The 17,733-nt window shown below is 43.6% G+C and overlaps 1 protein-coding gene across 2 annotated transcripts in view; it reads left to right on the top strand.

Moving 5' to 3' along the window:
* Positions 1 to 17,733, top strand: part of dnah5l (dynein, axonemal, heavy chain 5 like) — a 493,661-nt gene that overhangs the window by 303,343 nt on the left and 172,585 nt on the right. For both annotated transcript variants that reach the window (XM_038797876.1, XM_038797875.1), the window contains exon 59: positions 10,620 to 10,835. In XM_038797876.1, the coding sequence (XP_038653804.1) occupies positions 10,620 to 10,835 (216 nt within the window). The remainder of the gene's footprint in view (positions 1 to 10,619; positions 10,836 to 17,733) is intronic.

Genomic DNA, 17,733 nt, shown 5'->3' on the forward strand with positions numbered 1-17,733 from the left:
ACTTGGTTTCTAATCCTCCATTCTAAATTATCCTGTTTCAATACCCACAGTGAGATGGTGCTGTTGATGCCCTTTTTCCTGTCCCCAGATATTAATCAGGCTTCTATTAAAGGAGTTATTGTAGTACACCATTTATAGCTTATGTTGGAAGTGTGTTCCATTGTGTGTGACTTTGGGGTGGGTGGAGTAAATCAATAGCAATATGGACAAAATGAACCAAACTACTTGCTATTCAGAATTCCTATATCATTGCCAAAATTGTATTATAACTGCAATCGTCTCCTTGTATTTTGAGTTAATTTATTGATAGGAACACGCACACCTGACAACACCGATGTATATGGGGAACATGCAAAGTGTATTGGAGAGAAGGAATATGATAACATCAGAATTAAATATTTTTTTGCTGATTCAATTCCCCATTGCTGTATTGGTCTTGTCACATTCATAATTAAAATATACAGGTTTAGACAATTAAGTTTTGGGAATACTGGATCCATTGTTTCTGGTCCAGGCTCTGAATTCCATTCCCTAGTGTTTGCCTCCATCCCTTTCCCTGATCATAGGCTGAGACTACACCAGTCCGTTCTCAACTTTGATGTCATGTTTGACCCCAAGTTGAGCTACTGATGACTTAATCCTGCCATCACCAAGGTTGCTTAGGTTTGCCTATGTAGTATTGTCTAACTTCATCTCTGCCATAGTACATTTGCTGCTGAAACCCTTATTCATGTCTTTGTTATTTCTATTTGATGATTCCCACACCCTCCTTGCTGATATCCAATATTTTATCCACTGTAAATTTGAGTTTATCCAAAGCTCTGCTGCCTGTGTCCTAACCCACACTAGGCCACGGTCACTTCTCACCTCTGTGCTTGCTGGGCTCCTGGTCAAGCAATATCTCAAGGTAAACATTTCCATCCATGTTTTCAATTCCTTCTGATGCTTTGCTTCTCCCTATCTCGGTAATCTCCTCCAGCCTCAAAACTCTCAGATAAGTCTACACGCTTTTGGCCTCTTGAGCATTTCCAATTTTAAGTGCTCCATCATTGGCTGTGTCTTCAGTTAGATATGACTGAAGTGCGAGAGTTCCCCTACACTCACACCCCCCACCTCTCTACCACACCTTCCGCCTTAAAACCTACCTTTTTGACCCTGTCTTTGCTAACCTGCCGAGTGAGCTTGATTTTAACTTGGGATTTGGGATGGCTTTGATCCCCTTTAAAAGTCGTGGCTTGGGTTTCCCTGGGTTTCAGATTTTTGTGAGTGCCTGTTATGGGTGCAGGCTGGGCCGGGTTAAAACCCTGCAACTTGCAACCGGCCAAGCCAACTCCATTATAGTGATAGATATGTCCTGGTCCTTTTAAACTTTCATGAAGTCGAGCCAGGGTTTCAATGAGTTATTGTTCACAGTTCCTCAAGAGTTGCCTGTGGTGAATGTATTCACCTAAGTATGAACTGTCTGTATAGTGCTGTGACCTATGACCAGGAAATTATAATGCGGTCTACTTCCAGGTACTATACTGGAACCCCGGTGGGCTATGCCTCTGGCTCCGCCCTCCCCAGGGCGATATATAGACCGGCCACCTGTGGGCGGCACTCATTTGTACAGCAGACACTGGCAGGCAAGTTCCTGAATAATAAAGCCTTATGTTCACTCATTTTCAGAGTCTCGCGGTGAATTGATGGTGTATCAGTGCCGTAACCCACAATCTGCAGGTGGGATTCTTGTAAAAGGTAAATTGATAAGGCCCTGCTCATTCCCCCCATGGCAATGTATGCCATTCAAACAACCTCCATGGCTCCTCATGCCCTCCATGCCAAAGTATGTCCCTAAACAATATATTCTAATCATGTCAAAGTCCTCAGCCAAGAATCCATAATGAGGTTGGCTGAGAACTCAGAAATCCAAAACATTGTAACCAAAGAGAAAATATTGTTCGAGTGACACCTCTGGCAATTTGATCTCTGCTCTCAATTTCACAATGCTTACTTATACATGGTTAAGAGATTTAAAGTGCTTATCATTTCAGCTGTTGAAACTTTAAAGGATCTGGAAAATTTAAACCTTTATTGCCCTGTAGTAAAAGGACTTTTCAACTAATATAGTAACAAATTATGAATTAATAACTTTAAAAAAAAAATTGTTTTACACATTCTATACATTCACAGTTTATAGTGGGCAATGGGCATGTACGTGCCACAGCTCAGCTTTGGGGGCATAAGGATCCATGGGAGTTGGATGGAGGGGCATAGCCTGGCATGGGGGTCATGCGGGGTCATAGGGGTTGTTTTAGGAGCATACATTGGCATGAGAGGTCATAGCAGTTGCTGGAGGGACTAAAGGGGTCGCTTGTGGATGCCTACCTTGGCATGGAGGCATGAAGGGCCATCGTGAGTGGGGGCATGAGTTGGCATGGGGAGTATGTGAAGGTGAGGGGGTGTGAGGAGTGAGGACTGGAGGCCTTTGAGTTTTTATTGAAAGTGGGATGAAGTCCCACAGAACCATGGTGGTCTTTTAAACGGGCAACCTCGGCACCCAGCAGCCCCTGTGGCTGCTTCTGAGCTTTTTCCTGGGTCAAGTCCAGCCTGCATGTACCCCTCCCACAGTGAATATCTGGTCCTTGTGAGCACTTTCTTCTGAAGCAGCTGGGCTGCGCCAGCCATTTTTCTGACTCTTACTACCCACTGCGAGGATTGAAATCCAGGCCTATATCTCCTTAATTACTGCAAATTACTGCAAATGCTGGAATCTGAAACCAAAGAGAAAATGCTGGAAAATCTCAGCAGGTCTGGCAGCATCTGTAGGGAGAGAAAAGAGCTAACATTTCGAGTCCGATGACTCTTTGTCAAAGCTAACCGACAGAGAAAGTGGGAAATATTTATACTGTGGAGTGAGAATGAAAGATGAAATAGAAGGACTATATCTCCTTATGTGGCTTGGTGCCATATTTTATTTGATAATGCACCTGTGAAGTACAATTTATTATGTGCAAAGTTCCAGAACAATATAGCGGTGGTTGTTTTCAGCTTCTGACAAAATTTTATTAATTAAACCATAATCCATTGGCATGCATTGCCAGGTCCCAGTATCATGCAAAATAAAATGTTGTTAAGCATTTACTTTCCGAGTAAAGTTTTCAGGTGAGTATGGACTTAATGGAGTCGATCATAGAATTTGCATCATCGACTGTATTTCTTCAATCATCGAATCACAGAATTCCCACCGTGCTCATATGTTTCTCTTCAGGAATGGCCCCGTCTGATTAGAAGATGGCAAATATAACACCAGGTGACAGGAAGGAGGGAGAGAAAAACTAGGGAATGACAAGCCAGTTATCTTAACATTAGACATTGGGAAAATTCTGGAATATACTGTAAGAAAGTCTTAACATTGCATTTAGAGAAGTATAGTATGATTAGAACAAATCAATTTGGTTTAACAAAAGGGAAATTCTATTGGACAAATTATTAAAGCTTTTAAAAGATGTAGGATAGATAAGAAGAATCAGCAGGTGTAGTATACCTGAATTTCAAAAAAAAACATTAAATAAGGTTCCAGACAAAAGCTTAATAGGCAAGATTGGGGCTCATGGAGTTGGGGGTAATATATTAGTATAGAGGTTTGCTTAACGGACAGGAGGCAAAGAGTGGGCACAATAGGGGCATTTTCTGGTTGCAAACTGTGACTAGTGGAGTGCCGCAAGGATCAGTGCTGGAATCTCAGCTATTTACAATAAGTATTAATGACTTAGATAAATAGACAGAGTAACGTGTCAACGTTCTCTGATGATACAAAGCTAGGTGCGATGATAAACTGTGGGGAGCACAGAGAGGGTGCAAGAATATAGGCTGGGATTTTCTGGCCAACTGAGGTGTGACCTGCCGCAAGTGATTTTTATCATGAACATGACCCACAACTGGAATTTACGGGAAAACATCAATCCCATGCTGTATATGGAATGTAACATCGCACCCTCTTTCAATGTAAATATCCCTTTTGTTCTTACCTGTCTTTGCTGGAATGAGGTACAATTAACATAGAGTGAGGATCTTGGACAGACACAGAGAGCCACATAAGCTATATTTCTGTCGCAAACTCATTTAAGATTTAGCAACTTGAACCCTGCCAGATAGGTAATTATCTGCACACAAATCCCTACACAAGTGGCTACATTTACAGCAATCACCTTGTGGTATTCTCATAAGTGACCTTCTTTGGTGTCCCTGCTTATAACCACAACAATAAGAACTTGTATTGAAAATAATAACTTTGAAAATAATAAAACATCTCAAGGCGGTTCACAGGAGATTAATTGATGTGGAGCCAAAGAAGGTGATATTAAGACAGGCGTTTAAATGCCTGATCAGAGGTAGGTTTTAAGCAGCATCTTTAAGAATGAGGCAGGGGTGAAGCAGTTTGTGACAAATTTCCAGAGCTAAGGACCCAGACACTAAAGGTACGGCTGGCAATTGTGGAGCTGTGGGATTTGGGAATTCACAAGAGGTCAGAGTTGGAATAATGTAGAGCTCTCAGAGGGTTGTAAGGCGAGAGCAAGTTATAGAGATAGGAAGGATGAGGCTGTAGATTGTTATTAACAAGGGACGTTGTCACATGGATGAGTGTTCTCCTGGTGACAGGTTTGCAGACAGGGACAATTCTTGTAGGAGTAACAGTCAGTATTTGCACTATTGGATCCTTCAGGCCTCCACGAATGTGACAAATTGCACAGACTTTTATCTTCACGAGAAAGGGGAGAGGGTCCACTGCAATATCCCTCATACATTCATCTCTAGATTCAGTTTCATGTATTTTTCTTATTTTTTCTTTATTTTCAGCCCTATCTATCATTTGCTCCTCCCATGCAACCTTTACAAGTCTACCAACCTTTCCTTCACACATTCTTAGCCTGTAAAAAGGCTCACAGATTTATTCATTCATGTCAGCCACTTATTTTAAAGTGGCCTCCATTTCCTTAATGGAGCTGCTAGTTCCAATATGAACTGTTATAATTTTCTGCCACAGATCGTTACAAGCTGTGTGTCAAGCACCAGTAGTGCAAAAACATATTTAAGCTACATACCTGAGCTGCACTTAACATTATTGGCGAGATCAGCTCCCCATTGTCTCAGCGTGTGCTGCAGCCCATGCAATAAAGTCACTGGGACAGTTACATAGATGATCACGACAGCAATGATATAAAGATTACAGATGTGAGAAAATTGACAGTTATCAAATAAAGACCTGCTGTTATAACTAAGTAGTATCAGAACAAGACCACCAAACACAAGGCTGAGAACAGAAATTTAAATAGCTTACGAGACTAAAATGACACTTTCATTTCTCCCTGCTATGAGAGGATTGTACGATCGTAAAAAATAGGAACATGAGTAGATCATGTGGCCCATAAAGCCTGCTCCGCATTCAATAAGATCATGGCTAATCTGATTGTGGCCTTAGCTCTAGTATCCAGCCTGTACCGCCATAACCCTCGACTTAGTTGCAGATAAAAAATGTTAAACTTTACTTTTCCTGTAGTTGCGAGTTTAAAAAGTGTCCAGCAAGGGAAAATGGTGGGGAAGACCTGTTTATACTTCAATAATACAAGGAGTATTACAAACAAGATAGATGAGTTAAGGGCACAGGTAGACACATGGCAGCAGGATGTCATTGCTATAATGGAAACCTGGCTAAAGGAGGGGCAACATTGGGAGCTCAATATCCCTGGATATAAAGTTTTCAGATATTATAGAATGCGAGATAAAAAAGGAGGGGGAGTAGCACTAATGGTTAAAGAATCAATTCCAGTTGTGAAAAGGGATGGTATACAGGGCCGGGATTCTCCCCTACCTGGCGGGGCGGGAGGTCCCGGTGTGATGGAGTGGCGTGAACCACTCCGGTGTGGGGCCGCCCCTAAAGGTGCGGAAGTCTCTGCACCTTTAGGGCCAAGCCCTAACATTGAGGGGCTAGGCCCACGCCGGAGTGGTTGGCGCCCCGCCGGCCGGCGCGAACGGCCTTTGGCGCCCCGCCAGCCGGGGCCAAAGGGACTTCACTGGCCGGCGGACGTCCGCGCATGTGCTGGAGCGTCAGCGGCTGCTGACATCACCCCGCCCATGCACAGGGGAGGGGGTTACTTCCTCCTCCGCCATGGTGAAGACCATGGTGAAGACCATGGCAAAGGCGGAAGAAAAAGAGTGCCCCCCCACGGCACAGGCCCACCCGCCAATCGGTGGGCCCCGATCGCGGGCCAGGCCACCGTGGGGGCCCCCCCCCCCGGGGCCAGATAGCCCCGCAACCCCCCCCCCCCAGGACCCCGGAGCCCACCCGCGCTGCCTTGTCCCGCCGGTAAGGTAGGTAATTTGATCCACGCCAGCGGGAGAGGCATGACAGCGGCGGCACTTCAGCCCATCGCGAGCCGGAGAATCGTGCGGGCGGGGGGGGGGGGGGAGGGGCGCGACCGGCGCAGCACGATTCCCGCTCCCGCCGAATATCCAGTGCCGGAGAATTCAGGACACGGCGGGGGCGGGATTCACGCCGCCCCCGGCGATTCTCCGACCCTACGGGGGTCAGAGAATCCCGTCCCTGGTCAACAAATTAGGCTTTATAGATTGAGCTTTAAAATAAAGAAGGGACAGTCACACTACTGGGAGTACACTGCAGACCCCCAAATAGTGAAATGGAGATAGCAGAGCAAATATGCAGGCAAATTTCTGCCTGTAAGAAAAGGAGGGCAATAATAGTAGGCAACTTTAAGTATCCCAATATCAAATGGGATTCAAGCAATATAAGGGGCACTGAGGGAGCAAAATCCATGCAGTGTGTCCAATTAGTGACAAACCCAATGAGAGGAGATGCAATTTTAAACCTAGTTTTGGGGAATGAAGAAGGACAAATGGGTAAAGTGACAGCTTGCAACCAGATTGGTGATCGTGATCACAATTCAGTTGGATTTAGTATTACCCTGGAAAAGGACAGAGATAAAGCAGGAATAAAAGTTTTGAATTTTGCAGAAATGAGAAGGGACCTGGCTGAGGTGGACTGGACAGCACTGCGAGAGGATAAATCAGTGGAAAACCAGTGGGAAACATTAAAAAGCAGGATCCTAAATCTACAAAGTAGGCATGACCCATCCAAAAAGAAAAGTGGCACTGCAAAGTTTAGACACCTATGGTTGTCTCGAGGAATACAGGGGAAGATTAAATAGAAAAGTAAAGCGAACAACAGGCACAACGCACTAAGCGTTGCAGGCCGCCTAGACGAGTATTGGAAGCGCAGAAACAAAGTTAAAAAGGAAATAAGGAAATCAAAGAGAGGGCATGAAAAAGATTAGCAAATAAAGTTAAAGAAAACCCAAAGGTGTTTTACCAATATATTAACGGGAAAAGGTTAGTTAAGGAAAAAGTGGGACCTATCAGAGATGAAGAAGGGAACGTGTGTAGATGCAAGGCTGTGGGAAGGGTTTTAAATAAATATTTTGTCTCCGTGTTTATAAAGGAAATGGATGATGCAGATATAGTAGTCCAGGAGGAACAGTATGAGATATTGGATGGGATAATCATAAAGAGGGAGCAAGTACTCAAAGGGTTGAAATCTTTGAAAGTTGATAAGTCACCAGGGCCAGATGGATTGTTTCCAAGGCTACTGAAGGAGGTCAGGGCGGAGGTAGCAGATGCTCTGAGGCTGATTTTCCAATCCTCACTAGATATAGGGGAGTACTGGAGGACAAGAGAAATGCAAACATGATTTAATTGTTTAAAAAGGAATCAAAGGAAATGCCAAACTATTATAGGCCAGTTAGTCTTACGCAGTAGTAAGAAAATTAGTAGAATCAATCCTGAGAGATAGGATTAACTGTCTCATAGAAAGGCATGGACTAGTCAGGGATAGTCAGCTTCATGAATTTGATTGATTTATATGAGGAAGTGACAAGAAGGCTTGATGGTATGAGGCTTATGCCTCATCCCATTATAGTTACCTTTATTTAGGTTCAGGACCTTGGTCTCAGAATTAACTATCTCACTATTCATCTTGATAAAGAATTCCATCATATTATGGTCACTCATCCCAAGGATTCTCTCACAACTAGATTGCCAACTAATCCTTTCTTATTGCAGTCCACCCAGTCCAAGATGACCTGTTCTCTTTTTGGTTCCTCAACATACTGGTCCAGAAAACCATCCTGGATACACTCCAGAAATTCCTCCTCTATTGTACTGTGACTAATTTGAGTCACCCAATCTTTATGCAGATTAAAGTCACCCATAATCACAAATGTTCTTTTATCACATGCATCTCTGATTTCCGGTCCAATGCTATTCCCAACATTACCACTGCAGTTTGGTGGTCTCTATACCACCCTATAATGTTTTTTGTCCCTTGATGTTTCTTAACTCAACCAGACAGATTCCACACCATCTGTACTAATGTCTTTCCTCAAGATTGTATCAATGTCTTCTTTAATCAACAATGCAACTCCTCTACCTTTTCTTTTCTGTCTGTCCTTCCGAAAAACTGAACAGCACTCAATGTTTAGTTCCCATCCTTGGTCACCTTGGAGCCATGACTCCGTCATCACAACTATATCATATCCCTTTACATCTATCTAATTCATCCATTTTATTTTGAATGCACCGTGCATTCAGGTACAAAACCTTAAGGCTCGTCATTTTAACGTACCTTATTCCTACACTTTTCACAGTGTTATTATCTGTTACAGGATCTTGATTTCTCTGCCTATCACTTTTCTTATTCCTCTTGTTCTTGATTCCCACAGCTCTGAATCCTTACATACGTTCCCACTCCACTGCCATATTAGTTTAAATCCTCCCTAAACGCTTTTGCAATTATCCCCCCCCCCCACCGGCCCCCCGCAAGGATATCAGTCCCGGACCAGCCTAGGTGTAACCTGTCCAGTTTGTACAGGTCCCACTTCCCCCAGAACCAGTCCCAATGTGCCAGGAATCTGAAACCTTCCCCCTCACACCACCTCCGCAGCCCCGTATTCATCCGATACATCCTACTATTTCTACTTTGGCTAGCACATGGTCAGAGAGTCGTGAACACAGCCCAGTCCATCACACGAACCTGCCTCCCATCCACTGACTCCATCTACACCTCCCGCTGCCTGGGGAAAACAAGCAGCCTAATCAAAGACCCCTCCCACCTGGCTTACTCACTCTTAAAACTTCTTCCATCAGGCAGGAGATACAAAAGTCTGAGAACACGCATGAACAGACTCAAAAACAACTTCTTCCCCGCTGCTACCAGACTCATAAACGTCCCTCTTATGGACTGACCTCATTAACACTATACCCCTGTATGCTTCGCCCGATGCCGGTGTTTATGTAGTTACATTTTGTACCTTGTGTTTCCCTATTATGTATTTTAGTTTCTTTTATTTTCATCTACTTAATGATCTGTTGAGCTGCTCGTCGAAAAATACTTTTCACTGTACCTTGGTACACGTGACAATAAACAAATCCAATCTAATCCAATCTCATTGGTAGCAATCCTGAGATCACTACCTTTGAGGTCCGACTTCTGAACTTTCTTCCTAAATCCCTATATTCTGCTTTCAGGACGTCATCCTTTTTTTACCTGTGTCGTTGCAACTCATGTGCGTCACGACCACTGACTATTCACCCACCCACTCCAGAATGTCCTGTAACTGCTCCAAGACATCCTACACCGTAGCACCAGGAAGGCAACATACCATCCTGGAGTCTCATTTGCAGCCACAGAAACACCAATCTATGCCCCTTACAATCGAATCCCCTCCACCTATTTCATTCCCACACTTTTTACTCCTCACCTCTGCAGCAGAATCAACCATGGTGCAATAAATTTGGCAGTTGCTGTTTTCCCCTGAGAGGCCATTCCCCTCAACAGTATCCAAAGCGGTATATCTGTTCTTCACGGGAATGGCCACAGGACTGCGCCAACCCACTTAAGCCCTCACTTCCACCCTATCCCCATAACCCAATTACCCCTCTTAACCTTTTTGGACACTAAGGGCAATTTAGCATGACCAGTCCACTAATCCACACATCTTTGGACTGTGGGAGGAAACCGGAGCACCTGGAGGAAACCCACGCATACACGGGGGGAACGTGCAGACTCCGCACAGACAGTGACCCAAGCCGGGAATCGAACCTGGGACCCTGGAGCTGTGAAGCAATTGTGCTAACCACTATGCTACCGTGCTGCATAGGGCAGTGTGTATAGGACATATAGCAGTAATAATAAGTAAAGTCCCCTTAATTTCATTGTTCAATATTACTATGGGAATAAATATTCACTGTTTTGCCACCTATATGTGATGATTTAATGGAATGGATTGGCTGCATTTTGCTGAACATGTCAGAAATTACTGTGCAGGCAGTGAAGATCAGATTTACCCTGCGATGTCTTTGTATCAGTGTGCTTTTTTTATGTTGAATAAATTAAGTTGTAATATTAATAACTGAGTGTTATGCCAGCATACCTAACTAGTAAACTGCACTAAGTATTGGTTTATTAAACAGAATCTTCAACAGTGACTGTATACATTGTTGGTGCATAAGGTAATTCAATCTTTTTGTCACCAATTGTAATTAACTTTGTTTTAAAATATTTGCAGACTATCAAACCAGCTGATATTGCCACAGTGCGCAAATTAGGCAAACCACCTCACTTAATCATGCGAATCATGGATTGCGTGCTGCTTCTCTTCCAAAGAAAAGTAGATCTTGTGACCCCTGATCCAGATCGACCTTGTGTGAAACCTTCATGGTCTGAAGCTTCAAAGCTTATGAACAACTCTTCATTTCTTAACATGTTGCTGACATTCGCAAAGGTAACCAGCCAATTATTTCTATCTCTGTGAGTTGGTTTCAATTATAGTTATCATACTTTGAATCCGTTTAGATAAAGTTTGGAAATTGATTTATTATATACTGGTCAACCACCTTTTATAATGAAGATCCTTTTCACCATACTCCACCTGAGACAGAGGGGTACCTTTTGGCCTGATTCACGTCTCGCCAGTGATGCTCCAAAGCTGGATTTCCTGCCACCTTTGTGCCTGTTCCAAACAGATGTGTGAGAATGAGTAGTCAACTAGAGTCTGACATATCTAAAACAAATTCACTGAACATAGTGAGAATCTATTGCAACCGGGAAATGTTACATTTTACGAAAGCAATTTTTAAAATTGCAGAGGCGCACTTAAATTTACTCCTTTGAAAAGGAGATAAAGTTTTTATTGAAAAGACTGCAAATGGTTTGAATCGTAGAGTCATAGAACGGTTAAAGCACAGAAGGAGGCCATTAGGCCCATCATGTCTGTGCTAACTCTCCAGAGGAGCAATTTCCCCAGTGCCACTCCCTGGAATTCTCACTGTAGCCCTGTGCATTCTACCTTTTCAGATGATAATGCAATTCCCTCTTAAATGCCTCATTTGTACCAGTCTCCACCACATTCTCAGGCAGTGCATTCCAGATCCTAACCATTCAATGCACGGAATATCACAATTTGAACCCAGATCCCCAGAACTTTGCCCTGGCTCTCTGGATTACCAGTCCAGTAAAAGTATCACAACACCACAGTCTCTCTCTTTGCTTGGAGGGACAGGGCATGGTTGAGTTATTAAATTAATATTTTGCATTTGTCTTTACCAAGGAAGAAGATTCTACCCAAGTCATGGTAAAAGAGTAATTCAGACCCTAGAAAGGTTTGAAATTGAATAGGCTGCCTGTACTTAAAGCTGATATGACACCAGAGCTGAATGAGATGGGTCCAAGGATATGGTGGGAAGTGAGAGCTAACATTGCAGAGGTGCTGACCATAATTTTTGAGCCTTCCTGAGACTCAGAAATGTTGCCAGAGGACTGGCAAATTGCAAACATTAAATCCTTATTCAAAATAGGGTGAAAAGATAAGCTCAGCAACTACAGGCCAGTCAGTTTAACTTTGGCGTCGAGAAAGCTTCTCAAAACAATAATTTGGGACAAAATGAATAGTCACCTGGACTGTTGTATGGCAAGTCAATTGTATTGCAAGTTAATTAAGGAAAGCCAGCATGGATTTCTAAAGGGAAAATTGTGTTTAACTAAATTGCTAGAATTTTTGAAGAGGTAACAGACAGATTTATGAGTTGTTGATGTAGTGTACATGGGCTTCCAAAAGGGATTTGATACAGTGCTGCACAACAGACTTGTGAATAAAATTATAGTTCATAAGATAAGAGCCCATGGTGTTGGAGATAGTATAGACAGAGAATTGGCTAATGGGCAGGAAACAGTGAGTGCGGATAAGGGGTTCTTTTTCAGCTTGGCGACCTGTGATCTGTGGAGTTCCACAGGGATCAGTGCAGGGTCCGCAACTATTTGCAATATATATTGATAACTTTGAGGAAGGAAGGGAATGTACCGTAGCTAAATTTGCAGACAACACAAAAATAGCTAGAATGGCAAGTTGAATGAGGGATGCAAACAGTTTGCAAAGAGGTATTAGCAAATGACTGCGGTTGAAACAAAAACAGAAAATGCTGGACAATCTCAGCAGGCCTGACATTATCAGTGGAGAGAGAGCAGAGCTAACATTTCGATTCTGGATTACTCTTTGTCAAACCTAGAGAGGACTGCACAGAGACATTGATAGGTTCATTAAGTGGCCAAAAACTTTGCAAATTGTGTATAATGTGGGAAAGTATGAAGTTGCTCATTTTGGAAGGCAGAACAAAGGATAGTATTATTTAAATGGAGAAAAACTGCAGAAATCTGCAAAGGGACTTGCAGGTACTTGTGCTAAAAACACAGAAAACTAGCACTCAGGTGCAGCAAGTAGCTAGGAAGCCTAATGGAATGTTGGCCCTTATTTCAAGAGGTTTGGAGTATAAGAGTAGAGAGGTCTCGCTGCAAATGTACAAGGTACTGGTGAGACCGCATCTGGGCCGGGATTGTCCATTTGGGAGAATATTCCCGTAAGAGCTGAAACACACCTGATTTGAGCTCACACTGGGAGTGCGAAACATGAAGCGAGTCCCAATCCTTTGCCAGTCAAATGTATGCATGTCGAGGGTTGTGAGGGATTCCTTCGCGAACAGGCCACCAATGTAAACGGTCAGTCCAATACTGAGGTCCGGTGGCTGGGATCCCCTTCCCCACAATGCAATTCCGCACTCCCCACCACCGCCCCCCCCCCAACTTGGGATTTCCTGACTCACCCCCCGTCCTTCCCCCACATCCCACAGTATGGGGGTGACCCGAACACACACCCCCAACTGCCACCCCCACCCCAACCAAAGACCACCTAATTAAAGAGACCCCATACCAAAGAACTCCAGACTTCCTAATTAAAGAGAACCCCGTCAGAGACCCCTCAGAAGAGATTGGAAAGTCCCTCAGAAGAGAGACCCCTATATGAAAGCCCCCCAGAAAAGAAACCTTTGTTTGTATACTCCCCACCCCCCAAAAAAAAGAAGACCCCTGTCTGGAACCCCCCCCCCCCCCGTCATTCCCTTTAGTATCCTTGCATGTATTTCATCTGGTCTTGGTGTATTCACAACTTTTATTTCTGACATCCGATCCAATACCTTCTCCTTATCAATTTTAAAGCCTTCAAGTGTTTGAACTACTTCCTCTTTCACTATTACCTGTACAGCAACTTCTTCCTTGGTAAAGACAGATGCAAAATATTCGTTTAATACCTCAGCCATGGTGCTGGACAAATCAGAAGGAGTTTAGAAAAGGTCAGACTTTAAAAAAATTCTTTCACGGGATGTGGTTACCACTCGCCAGGTCAAATTTGCTGCCCATCCCGAATTGCCCTTGAGAAGGTGGTGGGTAGCTGTTTTCTCAAGGTGCTGTTCTGCCCAAATTTGATTGGAAATTCACTGAAATATTTCTTATTTTTAGAAGTAGCCACTTTTGTATTATTTTAACGGCAGCTAATACAAATGCAAACTTTCCCAGTTTCTGCTACATGGGTTTGGTCAAGACTACAGTCTACCTACAATCTTACCAATGGAAATTTGGCCAATTAGGACTCACTTGCAATAACATTCATTTTGAGCTTGTGATGATAATAGGAATTTCAAATATTTTGGGCTGGATGCTCCGTTTTTGGGACTATGTCCCCCGCCGTCGGGAAAACTATGCCAGGAAAACTGGCGTCAAAAGGCCACAGATTCCCCGTTTTGCTGGGAGCTAGCAGGCAGCTGTCGTGGAACTCGCAACCCTAGCTGCCAATATGGCCCCCCCCGCACTTTTGGTCAGAGGTCACACATGCGCACAGCGGCAGCCTCCGGCGGCGGCGCTGTGCTCCATGGCGGACTCAGCCCGTGGACCTGGACCGCTGAAATAGTGCCTCGCATCGGCCCCTCACGTACCCCGGACCACCCGCACACATTGCCCCCAGCCCCAAATGAGCATGAGTATGCCGATTTTCATGGGTCGGAGAATTGCGATACCGGCGCCTGTCCCGATTTCCTGTGCCAAAACGGATTCTCTGCCCCGTTGCCGAACACGATTTTGGCGTCGGGGGGGGCGGAGAATCCAGCCCATTGTGTTATAGTATTTGGTGAAGTAAGGATTAAAAACCTGGGTAGAGGGTGTTTGAATGCTGCAGTCATGTTTAAAAGAATCTTAGGAGAAAGACAACAGAGTTTTTAAGAGCTCGAAGTGCAATTAACCATCATAAAAAGCTTGGGCGAATGCAGTTTTGTTTTGATTAAGGGGATTCTCTGTGGAGTTAAGTAGTTTTAATCTTGGTCAGATGATGTCATGCTGTGGAGCTAAGGCATCAGGCATTTTGAAAAAAACATTTTCAGTTCAGTTCTGATCTGACTGAATTTATGAAACAGTTCTGCTCTCACTGGAAGTTTATAAAATAGATTAACAGTATTTAAAGCAGTGCAGATTTGTCTGAGGATAAGGGGAGCTGAAACAAGCTAATTGAAGCAGCTTTTGAACACATATAGCCAGAGTTTCTGTAGAGTTAGATCTTTTCTGTAAAGTAGAGTCAAGAGACGTCTTCTCAAAGAATAACTCTGTAAACAAGTATTCCTCTGTGCCATTGGTATATAAGGTGGATTGATTCTTGGGTAGGGTGTGTGGACAATCTGGATCATGTTAACATCAAAAATGAGGAGGTATTGGGTATTTTAAAAGATATTAAGATAGATACGTCTCCTGATCCACTGAGCAAAGCACGGGAAGATATTCCTGGGGCCTTGATTAAATCTTTGTATCCTCATTGGCTACAGGTGAAATTCCAGAGGACTGGAGAATAGCTAATGTGGTACCGCTGTATAAGAAAGGTAGCAGGGATAATCCTGGAAACTTTAGGCCGGTGAGCCTCACATCAGTAGTAAGTAAATTATTGGAGAGAATTCTCAGGGACAGGATTTATACCCATTAGGAAACAAATGGACTCATAAGCGATAGATAGCATGGTTTTGTGAAGGGGAGGTCATGCCTCACTAACTTGATTGTGTTTTTTGAGGAGGTGACAATGATGATTGATGAGGGGAGGGCAGTGGATGTTGTTTAAATGGACTTCAGTAAAGCTTTTGACAAGGTGTCTCATGGCAGACTGGTACAAAAGGTGAAGTCACATCGGATCAGAGGTGAGGTGGTAAGATGGATACAGAACTGCCTCGGTCACAGAAGGCAAAGGCTGACAGTAGAAGGGTACTTTTCTGAATGGAAGGTTGTGACTCGTGGTGTTCAACAGGGATCGGTGCTTGGGCCTCTGTTGTTTGTGGTGTACATAAACGATTTGGAGGAAAATGTAGCCGGTCCGATTAGTAAGTTCACGGATGACACGAAGGTTGGTGGAGTGGCAGATAGTGTTGAGGATTGTCAGAAGATAGAGCAGGACATGGATAGGTTGGAGACTTGGGCAGAGAAATGGCAAATGGAGTTTAATCTGGACAAGTGTGAAGTAATGCATTTTGGTAGGTCTAATATAGAGAGGAATATACCGTAAATGGTAAAACTCTAAAGCATATAGAAAGAATATAGAAACTTAGGAATATAGAAAGTGTGGTGAACTCAGCCTAATGTATCACACGGGCTTGCCACCCCCACATTGATTCTGTATACACCTCCCGCTGCCTCAGTTAGGCAGACAGCATTATCAGAGACCCCTCCCACCCAGACATTGCCTTCTTCCAGATCCTTCCATCAGGCAGAAGGTAGAGAAGTCTGAAGACCCGAACATCCAGACATAGGAACAGCTTCTTCCCCACAGCTACAAGACTCCTCAACGACTCCCCCTTGGACTGACCTGTTCCCTGTAAGAAAACTATTCACGATGCCCTATGCTGTTCTTGCTCATATATTTGCTTTGTTTGGCCCCTTGTTCCACACTGTAACCAATCACTGTTTGTCGATATACCATTTGTAAATGTATCTGTTGATTATTCTTTTTGTCTACTATGTACGTACTGTGCTGCAGAAAAATACTTTTCACTGTACTTCGGTACATGTGACAATAAGTCAAATCAATTCAAATAAATCAAATCAAATCAAATCAAAATCAAAATCAAGACAGAGAGATCTGGGCGTGCAGGTCCGCAGATCTTTGAAGGTGGCAACACAAGTGGACAAGTTAGTCAAGAAAGCATATGGAATGCTTGCCTTCATTGGACGGAGCATCGAGTATAAAAACTGGGAAGTCAAGCTACAGTTGTATAGAAGCTTGGTAAGGCCGCACATGGAAGATTGCACACACTACCAGAAGGATGTGGAGGCGTTGGAGAGGGTGCAGAGGAGGTTTACCAGGATTTTGTCTGGTCTGGAGGGTATTAGCTAAGTGGAGAGGCTGAATAGACTTGGACTGTTTTCATTAGAAAGACGGAGGTTGAAGGGTGACCTGATAGAGGTCTAAAAGATTATGGGGGGCATGGATAGAGTGGATGGTCAGGCATTCTTTCCCAGGGTGGAAGGGTCAGTCACCAGGGGGCATAGGTTTAAGGTCCATCGGGCAACGTTTAAAGGAGATGTGCAAGGCAGGTTTTTTACACAGAGGGTGGTGAGTGCCTGGAACGCGTTGCCAGGGCAGGTTGTGGAAGCAGATATATTAACGGCGTTCAAAAGACATCTTGACAAACACATGGATAGGATGGGTACAGAGGGATCTGGCACAAGGAAGTGCTGAGGGTTTTTGGCAAAGGTTGTTATCATGACCGGTACAGGCTTGGAGGGCCGAAGGGCCTGATCCTGTTCTGTATTGTTCTTTGTTCTTAGTTTGTACTTTGACTGAGAGCTGAGATGGTTTATTTTCTTGTTGTTTAAATGGAAATGAAGATGGCAAGTAAAGGTATTGCATTCACTGTATTGAGCAGTATTGCTTCAGGGGCAATCGTAAATTATTTTCTGATATGATGCGAAAGATTTTAATTCTGTATTAGTAATAAAGTTTGTTTTAATATACCACATCCCTATTTCTTAATGTAATCATTCCTGGAGCGAAGTATCTTTTCCTCATGGTCATACAAAATTAAAATAACTACTGTCCAATATCCTAGCCACTGTTAAAATAAATAAATAAAATAAATAATCTTTATTGTCACATGTAGGCTTACATTAACACGGCAATGAAGTTACTGTGAAAAGCCCCTAGTCGCCACATTCCGGCACCTGTTCAGGTATACTGAGGGAGAATTCAGAATTTAGAATTCAGAATTCTTCTGTTGGGGTCTAATCTGGGATGGTAATACACTTCTCAAATAGCTTCATCTAGCAGT

This window comes from Scyliorhinus canicula, chromosome 5 (genome assembly GCF_902713615.1).
Source record: "Scyliorhinus canicula chromosome 5, sScyCan1.1, whole genome shotgun sequence".
NCBI classification, from domain to species: domain Eukaryota; kingdom Metazoa; phylum Chordata; class Chondrichthyes; order Carcharhiniformes; family Scyliorhinidae; genus Scyliorhinus; species Scyliorhinus canicula.